Raw genomic sequence first — 16,539 nt, 5'->3', positions numbered from 1 at the left:
TCACAATTCTTACAACTCAGAGACACCAAAGACTCACATAAGAAGAATGGCTGTGGGTTTTTGTTATTATTATTTTTTGGTTCCTGTAGATTATAAAAGTCATTCATTTGTATCAAGTCACTAAGTGTATATTTTGTTTTCTAAAAAAAATTGTAATTAAAAATATTTTTTAGACAGGGTCTTGCTCTGTCACCCAGGCTGGAGTGCAGTGGTATAATCATGGCCACTGCAACCTCGAGCTCCTGGACTCAAGTGATCCTCCCACCTCAGCCTCCCTACTGGCTGAGACCACAGGCATGCACCAATATGCCCACCTAATGAAAAAAAAAATTTTGTACAGATGGGATTCTCACTATATTACAGAGACTGGTCTTGAACTCCCGGGCTCAACTGGTCCTCCCACCTTGGCCTCCCAAAGTGTTGAGATTACAGGTGTGAGCCACTGCACCCAGGTGATAAAATATTTAAGAGTAAAATACTTTTGGAATGAATGTAAACTAAATCTTGGGCCTGGCGTGGTGGCCTATGCCTGTAATCCCAGCACTTTGGGGAGGCCAAGGTGAGGGACTCACTTGAGGTCAGAAGTTCGAGACTAGCCTAGTCAATATGGTGAAACACCATCTCTACTAAAAATACAAAAATTAGCTGGGTGTGGTGGCGGGCGCCTGTAATCCCAGCCACTCAGGTTGCTGAGGCACAAGAATCGCTTCAGCACCCTAGGCAGAGGTTGCAGTGAGCTGAGATCCTGCCACTGCACTGTAGCCTGGGTGACAGAGGGAGACTCTGTCTCAAAAAAAGAAAAGAAGAAAAGAAGAAGAAGGAGGAGGAGGAGGAAGGAAAGGAAGAGGAGGAGGAGGAGGAAGAAGAAGAAGAAAGAAGGAAGAAAAAATAAGAATGATTACATTATAGCATCATTAATAAAGGGGACGTATCTATAAATATGGAGAAAAATTTTAATTATAAAATAATACTTGTTTGTTCCTGTATATTTAGAAATCTAGAGAGACTAGATTATTTTCCTAGAAAAATGTAATTTATCAAAATTGACTTAAGATGATATTGGAGATTTTTTAAACTAAAATATATATATTTTTGTAATCAAAGGAAAGGAACCTCTTCATTTTAAAAGCAGCACTTGGCCAGGCATGGTGGTTCACACCTGTAATCTCAGCGCTTTGGGAGCCTGAGACAATTGGATAACTTGAGGCCAAGAGTTCAAGACCACGCTGGCCAATATGGCGAAACCCCATCCCTACTAAAAATACAAAAAAAAAAAATTACCCAGGTGTGGTGGCTACTGGGGAAGCTGAGGTGGGAGAATCACTTGAATCTGGGAGAGGGGAGGCAGAGGTTGCAGTGAGCCAAGATCGCCCCACTGCACTCTCGCCTGGGTGACATAGCAAGACTCTCAAAAAAAAATAAAAAGCAACACTTATACTATGGTACATCCTCAGGTAAGACGTAAAGAAGGAAATTATTTCTAATGAAAATTTCCAGCTCATTGAAGCATGGATTAGATGAGTATAACAAATCTCTATAAGAATAGCTCCTAAAAATCAAAAGCAAAATTAGTTTCCCTTGAGAAACTAATTACAGAAAATATATATACATTATCTACCAACCGAACTAAGGATCTACCCAAAGAACTATGAAATTAAAAATAATTAATCTAGAACAGCGATCCCCAACCGTTTTGGCACCAGGGACCAGCTTTGTGGCAGACAGTTTTTCCACGGGCTGGGGAAGGGGGTGAGATGATTCAAGCGCGTTACGTTTATCATTAGATTCTCAAAGAGTGAGCAGCCAAGAACCCCTGCATGCTCAGTTCACAGTAGGGCTCACGCTCCTATAAGAATCTAATGCTACTACTGATCTGACAGGGAGGCAGAGCTCAGCTTCCTTCACTGGCTCCTGCTCAGTGCAGCTGGGTTCCTAACTGGGTTCCAATACCAGTCAGTGGCCTGGGGGTTGGGGACCCCTGACATAGAATATCCAGGACTTAACTATTCTGATTTAATTATAAATCTTGATAAATAACAAAATTATTGATCTAACTCTGGTGCTTTCAAGATTAGAAGTCAGCAATCAATTGCTTATGGACCAACCACTGGTTTTGTAAATGAAATTTTATTGGGACACAGCAATACTCATTTGTTTACTCATTTCTTTCCCACTTCAGCAGCACGTATGAGTAGTTGTAAAATATGACCCAAAGCCTAAATTAGTTACTGTTTAGCCCTTTACTGTTGGCCCTTTAAGAAAGAGAGTGCCAACTTGTGGTCTAGATTTATTACTTCTTCTAATATTTATTTGATTTTATGAAGGGTTGTTTCCCACATAATTGATTTTTTCAATACTGAAAAACACCTTTTTCCCCACATTTTACCATTTTCTAAATCAGGATGCTACTTACAGTTGATAACTACTTTCAAGCACTTCCAGCTAGATGACCACTCTAAAATAATCATTTGATATACCTTCCACTGTATTTTCTGGCAATCTCAAGGAAGTGCCAGCGTTGAAGAATATTAGTTTTAATGAAATTTGTGCATTTTTGCACAATTAGAATTCAACCCAATGAAAGAATCAAGAATCAATACCTTTTAAATAAGAATGATTGAAGAAAATCACAAGTTACACATTGTCAAGTCACCATCCATTATGTCAGTGTGATTATCCATTATAATTTACATTTCTATGTCCATTTTTTTTAAACTTTTAAGCTCAGGGGTACATGTGCAGGTTACACAGGTAAACTTGTGTTATGGGGGTTGTACAGATTATTTCATCACCCAGGTATTAAAGCTAGTACCCATTAGTTATTTTGCCTGATCCTCTCCCTCCTCCCACCCTCCAGCTTCCAATGGGCTGCAGTGTCTGTTGTTCCCCTCTATCCGTCCATGTGTTCTCATCAATTAGGCCCCACTTATAAGTGAGAACATGCGGTATTTGGTTTTCTGTTCCTGCATTACTTTGCTAAAGATAATGACCTCCAGCTCCAGCCATGCCCCTGCAAAGAACATGAGCTTGTTCTTTTTTATGACTGCAACTATGTCCGTTTCTTGCATATAGGGAATCCAATATCCTATTCATTTATTCTCAGTTTTATAGTTAACACTTTTTTTCCCATACAAAGTTAAGTTTTACAATAAAATCTAACACAAGACAGAATAATGAGTTCTGTAATAAGCCATTGCAATAGGTTGCTATTCCTCCAGCTAACTATATATGCATGTTAAATGTAAGGATATACCTTTACCCAACATTTTTGAAATTATGCTACCAGGAACACCATTAGTACTTGATGGTACTTTTATTAAGGCTTCTTTGCTTAAACAAGTTTATGAAGTACTGAATATTAAATCTCTGTCTTGGAACAATGAAAAGCTCATTATCAGTCAAACAAAGGAATAATGAGCCGTGGCATAAAGAACATTTTAAAATGTTACCATGGAACCCACATTCCTAATACCTGTAAACATCTTTGGGAAAAGTTGCCAGATCCAAAGTGAGTGACTCTAGGGTTGGAATTTTCAGACATTTCCTGTGATTAGCCATGAGTCCATGACAGCGCACATCACGACCTGTAATAGCTTCTTTTATCTGCTGCTATTTTTCTACAAAATGAAAAATCTTTCAGCCTAATCTTTCTATGAATATACTTCAGTGTATTTAAATCTTCTTTTTTGCTTTTGCAGTTGACAATTATGCAGTTGCTTACAATTTTCACTATTATAAAAAGAGTAATGAGCTTTGCTTTTGTTTTCTAGTGTACATGTGAACAGTAGTCTCTAATTGCTGAGGCATAGGCTGTAAACATTTTCAGCATTGGTGCATATAGCCAACTTCTTCAGTTTTGAAATATCTGACAGCTCAGTCAAAACTGAAGTGGGTGCTATACTTCTCCCAGTATGTGTTTTAGTTTTTATTTTTCTAATCGCTAGTGAATGGAGTGTTTTTCACAGATTTTTACTTGACAATTATTAATTGTGATTTTTCCTAGTTGTGCTTTTTGCTTGCTTATTCATTTGTTTTCCTACTGATAAATGAGTGTTTTAAAAAATCATGTTCAGGATCCAAATTATTTGTTTGTTTTATATGATGTCTTCATTTTTTCCAAACTGATGATTTATGCTGTTTTATTGTGTTCAGTATCCCCAATGCCAACAATTTAAATGTCAATTTAGTCAGTTTTCACTCTTATCAAATATTCTTATTATTTTTATTCATAATTTTGCACTCTTTGGTTTTCTAAATATCAGTCAAATTATCTGCAAGTTAAAATGAAAATGCCTTTTCTAATATTTATATAGATTTCTTTAATTGAAATAGCTTTAGTTATCTCATATATTGGGAGTGATACCAGGCTTTCAGTCTTTTCCTTCAATTTAATGGAAATTACATCAGCAGTTCACATTAATCTAATGTTTCTTTTTGGTTGTGGGTGAATCATCTGTGTTGTATGTAAGTAGCTTCCTCTGTTAGAAATGCCTCATTTTTTCTTTTCTTTTTTTTTCTACTACCCACTCATCTGTTACTCTTTTTTTAAATGCCATTTTATTATCTGTTGCTATAGTCATATACTATTCCTCTTTAATTTATTGATATATTAATTGATATATTTCTTGATTTTTAAACATCCCTGGAATAAACCCTGGTTGGCCAAGGTATATTATTATTTTGATACCTACTCAGTTTCATTAGTTAATATTTACTTAGAATGTTTGCATCTATAGCCAGGTGCGGTGGCTCACGCCTGTAATCCCAGGTGTGGGAGGATTAATTCCAATTATTCGAATCACTCATTCCTAAGGTTCATAACCCATCTGTTTAAATGTAAACTGTCTTGTTTTGTTATTAGGTATTGCTGCATAACAAATTACCACAAATGGAGGAGGTTAAAAAACATATATTAATGGATTGGATTAATTGGATTAATTAATTCCTCCACCTTTGGGAGGCTGAGGTGGGTGGACCACGAGGTCAGGAGTTCAAGACTAGCCCAGTCAACATGGTGAAACCCTACCTCTACTAAAAATACAAAAATTAGCTGGGCACCTGTAATCCCAGCTACTCAGGAGGCTAAGGCAGGAGAATCACTGGAACCTGGGAGGTGGAGGTTGCAGTAAGCTGAGATCACATCACTGTCACATCACTGCACTCCGTGCTGGGCGACAAAGCGAGATTCCATCTCAAAACAAACAAAAAAGAAGAAGAAAGACTGTGGGATGGCAAGGAATGTAGTGCCGCATAACTCATTCAATAGGGCCATCAATCCCGTAAGTGTGAGGAACTGAATTACGCCAACAAGTACAATAGCTTGGAGGAAAACCCTAAACTCCATAAAGGAACACAGCCTGGCTGATATCCTGATTGCAGCCTTGTGAGATCCTGAGCAGAGAACTCTTCCTCAGCCAAGTACAGACTCTAACCCATGAGAACTATGACATCATTAATGTATGTTTTTTAACCTCCTCCATTTGTGGTAATTTGTTATGCAGCAATACCTAATACCAAAACAAGAGAGTTTACATTTAAACAGATGGGTTATAAACCTTAGGAATGAGTGATTTGAAGAATTGGAATTAAGACTCCTGCATAACACTAGGTACTAAAATGGAAATAACTTCTTCCCTCCGTATTTACAAATTATGAGCCTTACTTGGGTTTGAGGTATGAACTTATTTGAGCTGCAAGGTACAGAAATATCAAACCAGGAATAAACAGAACTTCCCAACGACTGAAAATCATGGGGTACAAAGTGGGGAGGGGAGAGGAAGGGAGAGGCATCACTTCAATTCCACTGAAATTTTCTGTCCGGAGCTGCGCGCCCCGGCCATAGCGAGTAATTATTGACGATTAGACGCCTGAGCTCTATTCATTTCCACCTCTCACCTCCTTCCCAGATTTGTCTTTTTCCCTGTATTAAATACCTCACACAAGATGGCGCTCTTCCTGCTTCTTCTTCACCCATCTTTCCCGCGCGCGCGAAAATTGTTACTTCGTAGCAAAATGGTTACTTCCTAGCGCAGGCGCAACATGACGACCGACCGTTGAAACCGAAACCTGCCTGGCCGCGCCCTCTGAAATGAGATCATTTCTGCCTTGGCCCAACCCCTTCCTCTCCAAGTGTATATAAGGCACTGCATTACTGCCATTAAACGAGACTTGATCAGAGCACTGTCTTGTCTCCATTTCTCGTGTCTCTTGTTCCCCAAATTCCCACTCCCTCCTCCAGGGCCTGCTTCGACGATCCCGCGGGCCGGGATACGTGGCGCCCGAACAGGGACCTGGAAACGAGGGACTCCGTGAGGAAGAGGACGCCAAAGGACGGTCGACCGCTAACGAAGACAAAAGAAAGTGAACTCTTCCGATCACCGCGGGAACCTGCCGCGTCAGAATCGAAGGTAAGTGACGCGTCCGAAATGGGACAAGAATTAAGCCAACATCAGATCTATGTAGGACAATTAAAAGAGGCTTTAAAGATACGAGGAGTAAAGGTTAAAGGTAATGATTTGTTTAAATTTTTTGATTTTGTAAAAGACACTTGCCCTTGGTTCCCACAGGAAGGAACTATTGATATTAAAAGATGGCGTAGAGTAGGGGATTGTCTTCAGGACTATTATAATACTTTTGGGCCAGAAAAAATTCCTGTGACCGCCTTCTCTTATTGGAACCTCATTAGAGATTTAATAGATAAGAAGGAGGCCGATCCGCAAGTCATGGCTGCGGTCGCTCAGACAGAGCATATTTTAAAGGTTAGCTCCCGCTCTAACCTTACAAAGCCTCCGCAAGATACTGAGGAGGATCTCATTTCCCTCGAAAGTGATCATGAGGAAATCAAGTCTCCTTCTGTAACAGATAAAGAAATGCCACACGAAAACAAACCAAAAAAATACCCAATTTTACAGATGCTTCAAAAAGAGGAGGAAATTAATAAGCCTAATCAATCAGACATAAATTGGGATGATTTAGAGGAAGAGGCGGCTAAATATCACAACCCTGATTTGCCTCCCCTTACTTCATACCCGCCCCCATATAATAAGACACATAATGAGGCTTCTGCGCCCATTGTTATGGCAGCAATAGATCCCAAAGAAGAATTAAAACAAAAAATTGCTCAACTAGAGGAACAAATTAAACTTGAAGAGTTACATCAATCATTGATAATTAGGCTCCAAAAGCTAAAGACAGGAAATGAAAAAATACCCAACTCAGACGCTATGGAGGGTTCCTTGCGCCCACCTCAGCGGCCTGGACAACATGTTCAAAAAGGGGGGTTAGTTGCTAGCCGACATAGAGAAGACTCCTCCCCCAAAGACGTTTTTCCGGTCACTGAAACCATAGATGAACGGGGACAGGCTTGGAGGCATCATACTGGATTTGACTTTACTATTATAAAAGAGTTAAAGACTGCTGCCTCTCAGTATGGGGCTACTGCTCCATATACTCTTGCTATAGTGGAATCTGTAGCTGAGAATTGGCTCACTCCTACAGACTGGAATACCTTAGTTAGGGCAGTCCTTTCTGGGGGAGACCATTTAATTTGGAAGTCAGAGTTCTTTGAAAATTGTAGAGACACGGCTAAAAGAAATCAACAGGCAGGAAACGGTTGGGATTTTGATATGTTAACTGGTTCAGGTAATTATGCAGACACTCAGGCCCAAATGCAATATGATCCTGGATTGTTCTCGCAAATCCAGGCTGCCGCTACAAAAGCCTGGAGAAAACTTCCCGTTAAAGGAGATCCAGGGGCCTCGCTCACGGCGGTTAAACAAGGACCTGATGAGCCATTTTCAGACTTTGTGCATAGACTTATGACCACGGCAGGTAGAATCTTTGGAAATGCAGAAACGGGTGTAGATTATGTTAAACAGTTAGCTTATGAAAACGCTAACCCCGCCTGCCAAGCGGCAATCAGACCTTATCGAAAGAAAACAGATTTAACAGGATACATTCGCCTTTGTTCAGATATTGGGCCCTCATATCAACAAGGCCTAGCAATGGCCGCCGCTTTTAGCGGCCAAACAGTAAGAGACTTCCTCATTAACAAAGGTAGAGATAAAGGGGGATGTTTTAGATGCGGTAAAAGGGGACACTTTGCAAAAGATTGCCATGAAAACCAAAATAAAAATCCAGAAGCAAAAATTCCAGGCCTTTGCCCAAGGTGTAAAAGAGGAAGGCACTGGGCAAACGAATGTAAATCTAAAACTGACAGTCAAGGAAATCCTTTATCCCCTAGGCAGGGAAACGGGATGAGGGGCCAGCCTCAGGCCCCGAAACAAGCATATGGGGCAGTCAGCTTTGTTCCAGCCAGCAACAGCAATCCATTTCAAAACTTAGTAGAGCAACCCCAGGAAGTGCAGGGCTGGACCTCAGTTCCACCTCCCACACAGTACTAACACCTGAAATGGGACCACAAACCTTAAATACCGGAATATATGGACCTTTACCACCTAATACTTTTGGGCTGCTTTTGGGAAGAAGTAGTGTCACCATGAGAGGCTTACAAGTCCTCCCTGGAGTTATCGATAATGATTATGAAGGAGAAATTAAAATTATGGCCAGAGCTATTGATAGTATTATTACTGTCCCTCAAGGAGTTAGAATAGCTCAGTTAATCCTGCTACCTTTGGTCAAAACAAATAATAATATCCAACACTCTAATAGAAATATAAAAGGTTTCGGATCATCAGACATATATTGGGTGCAACCAATTACAAATCAAAAACCCTCTCTAACCTTATGGTTAGACGGGAAGGCATTCACTGGACTAATAGACACAGGGGCTGATGTAACTATCATTAAACAGGAAGATTGGCCCTCTCATTGGTCTACTACAGAGACTTTAACTCACTTGAGAGGAATTGGACAAAGCAGTAATCCTAAACAAAGTTCTAAGTACCTAACATGGACAGATAAAGAAAACAATTCAGGCCTTATTAAGCCATTTGTCATCCCTTACCTACCTGTTAACCTTTGGGGGCGAGATCTGCTCTCTCAAATGAAAATTATAATGTGTAGTCCAAATGATATAGTTACTGCACAAATGTTAACTCAAGGATACACCCCTGGCAAAGGTCTTGGAAAAGGAGAAAACGGTATTCCACAGCCTATACTGGTTTCAGGACAACTTGATAAAAAGGGGTTTGGAAATTTTTAGCTCAGGCCACTGACATACCTGCACCCCAAAGGTGTGCTGACCCCATTACTTGGAAGTCAGATGAGCCCGTTTGGGTTGATCAGTGGCCTTTACTCAATGATAAACTAAGTGCTGCCCGACAGTTAGTGCAGGAACAACTGATAGCAGGACATATTGTGGAAAGTAATTCTCCTTGGAATACACCTATTTTTGTTATTAAAAAGAAGTCTGGCAAATGGAGACTCTTGCAAGATTTAAGGGCGGTAAATATCACTATGATCCTTATGGGTGCCTTACAACCAGGATTGCCTTCACCAGTTGCGATTCCTCAAAAATATTTTAAAATCATTATTGACCTTAAAGACTGCTTTTTTACAATTCCCCTTCACCCTGCTGACCAAAAAAGATTTGCCTTTAGTCTTCCATCTACAAATTTTAAACAACCAATGAAGCGCTATCAATGGAAAGTCTTACCTCAGGGTATGGCCAATAGTCCTACCTTGTGTCAAAAATATGTAGCTGCTGCTATAGAGCCAGTCAGAAAAACATGGACACAAATGTATATTATACATTATATGGATGATATTTTAATAGCAGGGGAAATTGGCGAACAAGTCTTACAGTGCTTTGCCCAACTCAAACAAGAGTTAACAGCAGTCGGACTACAAATAGCCCCAGAAAAGGTACAATTACAAGATCCATACACCTATCTTGGTTTTCAAATTAATGGACCTAAAATCATCAATCAAAAGGCTGTTATACGTCGTGATCATTTAAAAACTTTAAATGATTTCCAAAAATTACTGGGAGACATAAATTGGCTTCGGCCATACTTAAAACTCACTACAGGAGAGTTAAAACCTCTTTTCGATATATTAAAAGGAGACTCTAATCCAAAATCCCCCAGGTCCATTACTAAAGAAGCATTAATAGCACTCCAACAGGTGGAATATGCCATTGCAACACAATTTGTTACCAGTATTGATTATTCTCAGCCATTAATATTCATTATTTTTAACACAACAATAACCCCTACTGGCTTATTCTGGCAGAGCAATCCCATTATGTGGGTACACCTGCCCTCCTCCCCTAAAAAGGTTTTGTTGCCTTATTATGATGCCATAGCTGATCTAATTATCTTGGGAAGAGAAAACAGTAGAAAGTACTTTGGAATAGAACCCTCTGCCATTATACAGCCCTACACTCAATCACACATCCATTGGCTGTTACAAAATACGGAAGCCTGGCCAATTGCTTGCGCTTCTTACACTGGCACAATTGACAACCATTACCCACCTAACAAACTCATTCAATTTTGCAAACTTCATGCATTTGTGTTTCCCCATATTACCAGTAAAGAACCCCTCAATGACGCATTACTAATTTTCACTGATGGATCTTCCACAGGACTTGCCGCTTACACCTACAATAATGTAGTCGTTAAATTCCAGACCACTTATACATCAGCTCAGCTAGTCGAATTGCAAGCTATAATTGCAGCATTATCAGCTTTTCCTTGTCAGCCACTTAACATTTACACAGACAGCGCCTACCTGGCTCATTCAATACCCCTCTTAGAGACCGTGCCTCAAATTAAACATATTTCAGACACAGCTAACTTATTTTTACAATGTCAACAACTTATTCAAAAAAGGACTACTCCCTTTTTTCTTGGGCATATCAGAGCACATTCAGGATTACCGGGACCTTTAACACAAGGTAATGCAACAGCCGACATGGCAACAAAAACCATAGCCACAGTCACTACAGACAATTTACAACAAGCACAAAAAGCACATGCCTTACATCATTTAAACGCCCAAACCTTAAGACTCATGTTTAAACTTACTAGAGAACAAGCTCGACAAATAGTTAAACAATGCGCCAACTGCATAACGTATTTACCTGTTCCTCATTTAGGAATTAACCCCCGAGGACTCATCCCCAACGAAATTTGGCAAATGGACGTTACTCACCACTTAGAATTTGGTCAACTAAAATATATCCATGTATGCATAGACACCTATAGTGGATTCATTAGTGCAACTCTCCAAACAGGAGAGGCCACCAAACATGTCGTAGCTCATTTATTACACTGCTTTTCTATTTTAGGAATACCCAAACAAATTAAAACAGATAATGGCCCTGGTTATATAGCCAAAACCTTTTTACAATTCTGCAATACCCTACAAATTAAACATACCACAGGCATTCCCTACAATCCCCAAGGACAAGGTATAGTAGAAAGAGCCCATCTGTCATTAAAAACTGTTATCACAAAATTAAAAGGGGGGAGCTGGTACCCCGTGAAGGGTACCCCCAGAAACATACTCAATCATGCCCTGTTTATCCTTAATTTTTTAAATTTGGACAGTCATGGAAAATCTGCTGCCGACCGTTTCTGGCATCCTGAATCTCAAAAACAGTTTGCAATGGTAAAATGGAAAGATCCACTTGATAATTCATGGCATGGCCCCGATCCAGTTTTGATTTGGGGAAGAGGCTCAGTATGCATCTTCTCACAAAAGAATGATGCAGCCAGATGGCTGCCTGAAAGATTGGTAAGACAAATAAATCATAACCATTGTCAGTCCAGGGAAGATAAATCTCCCTGAGAAGTTTCTTCCTTTTTGTTTTTCAGGAAATGAAGTCTAACATGAGATTCCTTTGGAGAATAATCGCTCTATATAACATAGTGACAGTCTATGCAGGTTTTGGTGACCCTCGTAAAGCAAGAGGATTACTACGAAAACAATACGGCCAGCCTTGTGACTGCAGAGGGGGACAAATATCTGAACCTCCGTCAGACAGAATCACCCAGGTGACTTGCTCGGGCAAGATAGCGTACTTAATGCCAGACCAGTCGTGGAAATGTAAGTCTACCCCAAGAGACACCTCGCCTAATGGGCCGCTCCTAGAATGCCCTTGTAGCTCTTTCCAATCTTCTGTACATAGTTCCTGTTATACTTCCTATCAACAATGCAAATCAGGCAATAAAACATACTATACGGCCACGTTACTAAAAACACAAACTGGAAGTACCAATGACGTACAAGTATTAGGAACCACTAATAAACTTGTACAATCTTCTTGTAACGGCCAAAAAGGAAAGCCTGTTTGTTGGAGCACTACTGCTCCCATCCATATTTCTGATGGAGGAGGCCCATTAGATATTGCAAGAATTAAAACCGTCCAAAAAAAATTAGAAAAGATTCATAAAGCTCTATATCCTGAACTTCAATATCACCCCTTAGCCCTGCCTGAGATTAGAGATAATTTTAGGCTCGATGCTCAAACTTTTGATATCCTCAATGCTACTTACAATTTACTTCAAATGTCCAATACAAGCCTAGCCCACGATTGTTGGCTTTGTCTTAAAATGGGCCCCCCTATTCCTCTAGCTATACCTAACTTTTTGTTGTCCTATGTCAATTACGCAAATGAATCCTTGGTAAATAATTCCTGTCCTATTATCTCTCCCCTCTTAGTTCAACCGATGACGTTTTCTAATTCCTTTTGCCTCTTTTCACCATCATATAATAGCACTAAAGAAATTGATCTAGGCTATGTTGTGTTTGACAACTGTACCTCCATAATCCATGCCACCGACCCTTTGTGTGCTGTAAATGGCTCGGTCTTCGTCTGTGGAAACAACATGGCATATACTTATCTACCTACAAATTGGACAGGGCTTTGTGTTCTGGCCACTCTTCTCCCCGACATTGATATCATTCCTGGAGATGAACCTATCCCCATCCCCACTATTGAACATTTTATTTATAGACCGAAACGAGCCATACAATTTATTCCCTTATTGGCTGGACTAGGAATCACCACTGCTTTTACAACAGGAGCCACAGGCCTAGGGGTCTCACTAACCCAATATACTAAATTATCCAACCAATTAATTTCAGATGTACAGACCTTATCCAGTACTATACAAGATTTACAAGACCAAGTAGACTCATTAGCTGAAGTAGTTCTCCAAAATAGAAGAGGTCTAGATTTATTAACAGCAGAACAGGGAGGGATCTGTTTGGCTTTACAGGAAAAGTGCTGTTTTTACGCCAACAAATCCGGAATTGTCAGAGATAAGATAAAGACTTTACAAGAAGAACTAGAAAAGCGCAGAAAGGGCCTAGCCGCCAATCCATTGTGGACGGGACTCGATGGACTTCTCCCCTATCTCCTGCCATTTCTTGGTCCTTTACTTACTCTTCTACTCTTCCTCACTCTCGGGCCTATAATCCTTAATAAGCTTATGGCATTCGTCAGACAACAAATCGAGGCCTTCCAGGCCAAACCTATACAGGTCCATTATCATCGCCTTGAGATGACTGAAAATGGTGAGTCTTATTTACCTCAATAAGACCACCTCCCCTGTGTGCTGAACTGGACAGTCAATGACGGGTAAGAGGACACTATCTCCACCGGAGCCTAAGACAGGAGGGCCGCCTTTGCTGCTGCCTTATCCCATGACGGGCCTAGAAGGTGGGGATGAGTTGACCCAACCTAAGACAGGCGCAGTTCCCGGGGGGTCGTTCTCTTGTCATAAAACAATAAAAAGGGGGACCTGTCCGGAGCTGCGCGCCCCGGCCATAGCGAGTAATTATTGACGATTAGACGCCTGAGCTCTATTCATTTCCACCTCTCACCTCCTTCCCAGATTTGTCTTTTTCCCTGTATTAAATACCTCACACAAGATGGCGCTCTTCCTGCTTCTTCTTCACCCATCTTTCCCGCGCGCGCGAAAATTGTTACTTCGTAGCAAAATGGTTACTTCCTAGCGCAGGCGCAACATGACGACCGACCGTTGAAACCGAAACCTGCCTGGCCGCGCCCTCTGAAATGAGATCATTTCTGCCTTGGCCCAACCCCTTCCTCTCCAAGTGTATATAAGGCACTGCATTACTGCCATTAAACGAGACTTGATCAGAGCACTGTCTTGTCTCCATTTCTCGTGTCTCTTGTTCCCCAAATTCCCACTCCCTCCTCCAGGGCCTGCTTCGACGATCCCGCGGGCCGGGATAATTTTCCACACAGGAAACTTCAGTTATCATGAGCTCACAGTCCAAAGTTAGGAAGCAGTCCAGAAAACAATCCACTATGAGTAGACAACAATGGACAGAGCCAAATTTACACTTCTTCCTCTATCAGAAAATATTAATACTGCTTGGGGGTTATATTATAGCCCTTGTTAAAATATTAACGGACAACAGATATAGCAAATATGAGGAAAGGGCCGGGCGCGGTGGCTCAAGCCTGTAATCCCAGCACTTTGGGAGGCCGAGACGGGCGGATCACGAGGTCAGGAAATCGAGACCATCCTGGCTAACCCAGTGAAACCCCGTCTCTACTAAAAAAATACAAAAACCTAGCCGGGCGAGGTGGCGGCGCCTGTAGTTCCGGCTACTCGGGAGGCTGAGGCAGGAGAATGGCATAAACCCAGGAGGCGGAGCTTGCAGTGAGCTGAGATCCGGCCCCTGCACTCCAGCCTGGGCGACAGAGCGAGACTCCGTCTCAAAAAAAAAAAAAAAAAAAAAAGGAAAGAAAATACTGTTGAAAGCACCAGAGAGGTTTGAAAAAGACGGGTTAGACCTTAAAGCACTTATCGGGTTTGGCACAGCGAAAGAAAATGAGTAATCTGACAACTAGGTCAGAGGAAATTAAAAGAGAAGTCAGATGGATAGAGAAAACATGAGAGGCCAAGAAGCAACGTTGTTGAATGAGCAGTGGCAACCGAGATGTATTGTAATTGGATGCTAGAAGGAAATTATAGATGGAATGATGGAGAAGAAGTAAGCAAAACGTTAGCATTTGAGAATTTTCTTCTTTTTTTTTTTTTTTTTTTTTTTTTTAAGAGAGGGAGCCTCACTCTGTTGCCCAGGCTGGAGTGCAGTAGCGCGATCTCGGCTCACTGCAACCTCCACCTTCCGGGTTCAAGCAAATCTACTGCCTCAGCCTCCCGAGTAGCTGGGACTACAGGCGCGAGCCGCCAGGCCTGGCTAATTTTTTTTGGTATTATAGTAGAGACAAGGTTTTACCATGTTGTCCAGGCTGGTTTCTAACTCCTGGGCTCAGGCAATCCACCTGCTTTGGCCTCCAAAGTGCTAGGATTACAGGCATGAGCCACCGCGCCCGTTCGAGAATTTTCTAGTATTGAAGAAAGGCATGATTCCCCAGGTGGCACAATAAAAACCAATTATATTCTGGACTGACTTCCGGAATGGTTAAGTGAGGAGTTTATGAAATCCTCTCCTCCTAAAAGCAATGATAAAAGTGTACAAAGTTGTCAAAAACCACTATTCAAAAACGCTGGAAGCTGATCAAGAGCATGGACACAATTAAGAAGCATTTGTTGAAAGCAAGTTTACTGACTCTTGGAAAGAACAGTGGGATCTGTGGTATTTTAGCCAGGTGCTGCTCCCATCCTGCCCGCCCCTCCCCTCAAGTCTACCTTCAGGACTGGCAGTTCGACCGTACTACCAGAGGGGGCAGAATGGAGTTAGTAGCAGACATGAAAAAAATCCATGCCCTGAGTACTGCTGAAAACAATGGAGACCTCAGTGACAAACAATCAGAGAATTCTAATAATAGCCTGAGCTCCATACCGGTTAGCGTAATTAACAAAATGGCAGGCCAGACAGTTACAGGAAGAACCATGGAATGAGACAGCAAAAGAGGGCCTTGCTAAGATCCCACAGGTTCCTAGAGGTCTGGAAGGCTGTGCACATGCACACAGCTGTGGCTGCTCAGGAGAAAACAAAAGGGGCCTGGCGTGGTGGTTCACACCTGTAATTCTAGCACTTTGGGAGGCTGAGGCAGGCGGATTGTTTGAGCCCAGGAGTTCAAGATCAACCTGCACAATGTGGTGAAACCCTACCTCCACAAAAAATTAGCCAGGTATGGTGGTGTCTGCTTGTAGTTCCAGCTACTCGGGAGGCTGAGGTGGGAGGATCACTTGAGCCTGGGAGGTCGAGGCTGCAGTGAGCTGTGATTGCAACAATGCACTCCAACCTGGATGACAGAGAGTGAGACCCTGTCTCAAAAAAGTCCCCAAAATAAAAACAAACAAAAAACACGGGATACTTAACTTTTATTTAGGGGCTCATATAAAAAGACTTATAATCATATACGTATACATATAATCACCTTTAAGGTGATTAAAAATCTAACATGAACAAAACAAATCAACAGATATAAAAAGCTCCATACATTTTCAAAGACAAGTTCTATTTATTTTTTAAGGAACTGATATGACGTATCAAATATGTAAAATATAATACAGAAGGAAATTAGAATATAATCTCATATATAAATATAGATGCAAACCTTTTTTTTTTTTTGAGATGGAGTCTTGCTCTGTTGTCCAGACTGGAGTGCAATAGCGCGATCTT

At 41.2% G+C, this 16,539-nt stretch overlaps 1 protein-coding gene and 1 long non-coding RNA gene across 2 annotated transcripts in view; both read left to right on the top strand.

Moving 5' to 3' along the window:
• Nucleotides 1–16,539, top strand: part of LOC103234615 (uncharacterized) — a 38,662-nt gene that overhangs the window by 12,341 nt on the left and 9,782 nt on the right. The window lies entirely within an intron of this gene.
• On the top strand, nucleotides 1,649–15,812 carry LOC140711950 (uncharacterized). Its single transcript, XM_073017207.1, has 4 exons — nucleotides 1,649–1,749; nucleotides 6,167–6,407; nucleotides 11,784–12,782; nucleotides 15,465–15,812. The coding sequence occupies exons 1-4, from the start codon at nucleotides 1,649–1,651 to the stop codon at nucleotides 15,810–15,812; spliced, it is 1,689 nt and encodes a 562-aa protein (XP_072873308.1).

Source organism: Chlorocebus sabaeus, chromosome 6 (genome assembly GCF_047675955.1).
Source record: "Chlorocebus sabaeus isolate Y175 chromosome 6, mChlSab1.0.hap1, whole genome shotgun sequence".
Classification (NCBI taxonomy): Eukaryota; Metazoa; Chordata; class Mammalia; order Primates; family Cercopithecidae; genus Chlorocebus; species Chlorocebus sabaeus.
Note: the sequence above shows the minus strand (reverse complement) of the source record. Positions and strands in the feature narration are given on the sequence as shown.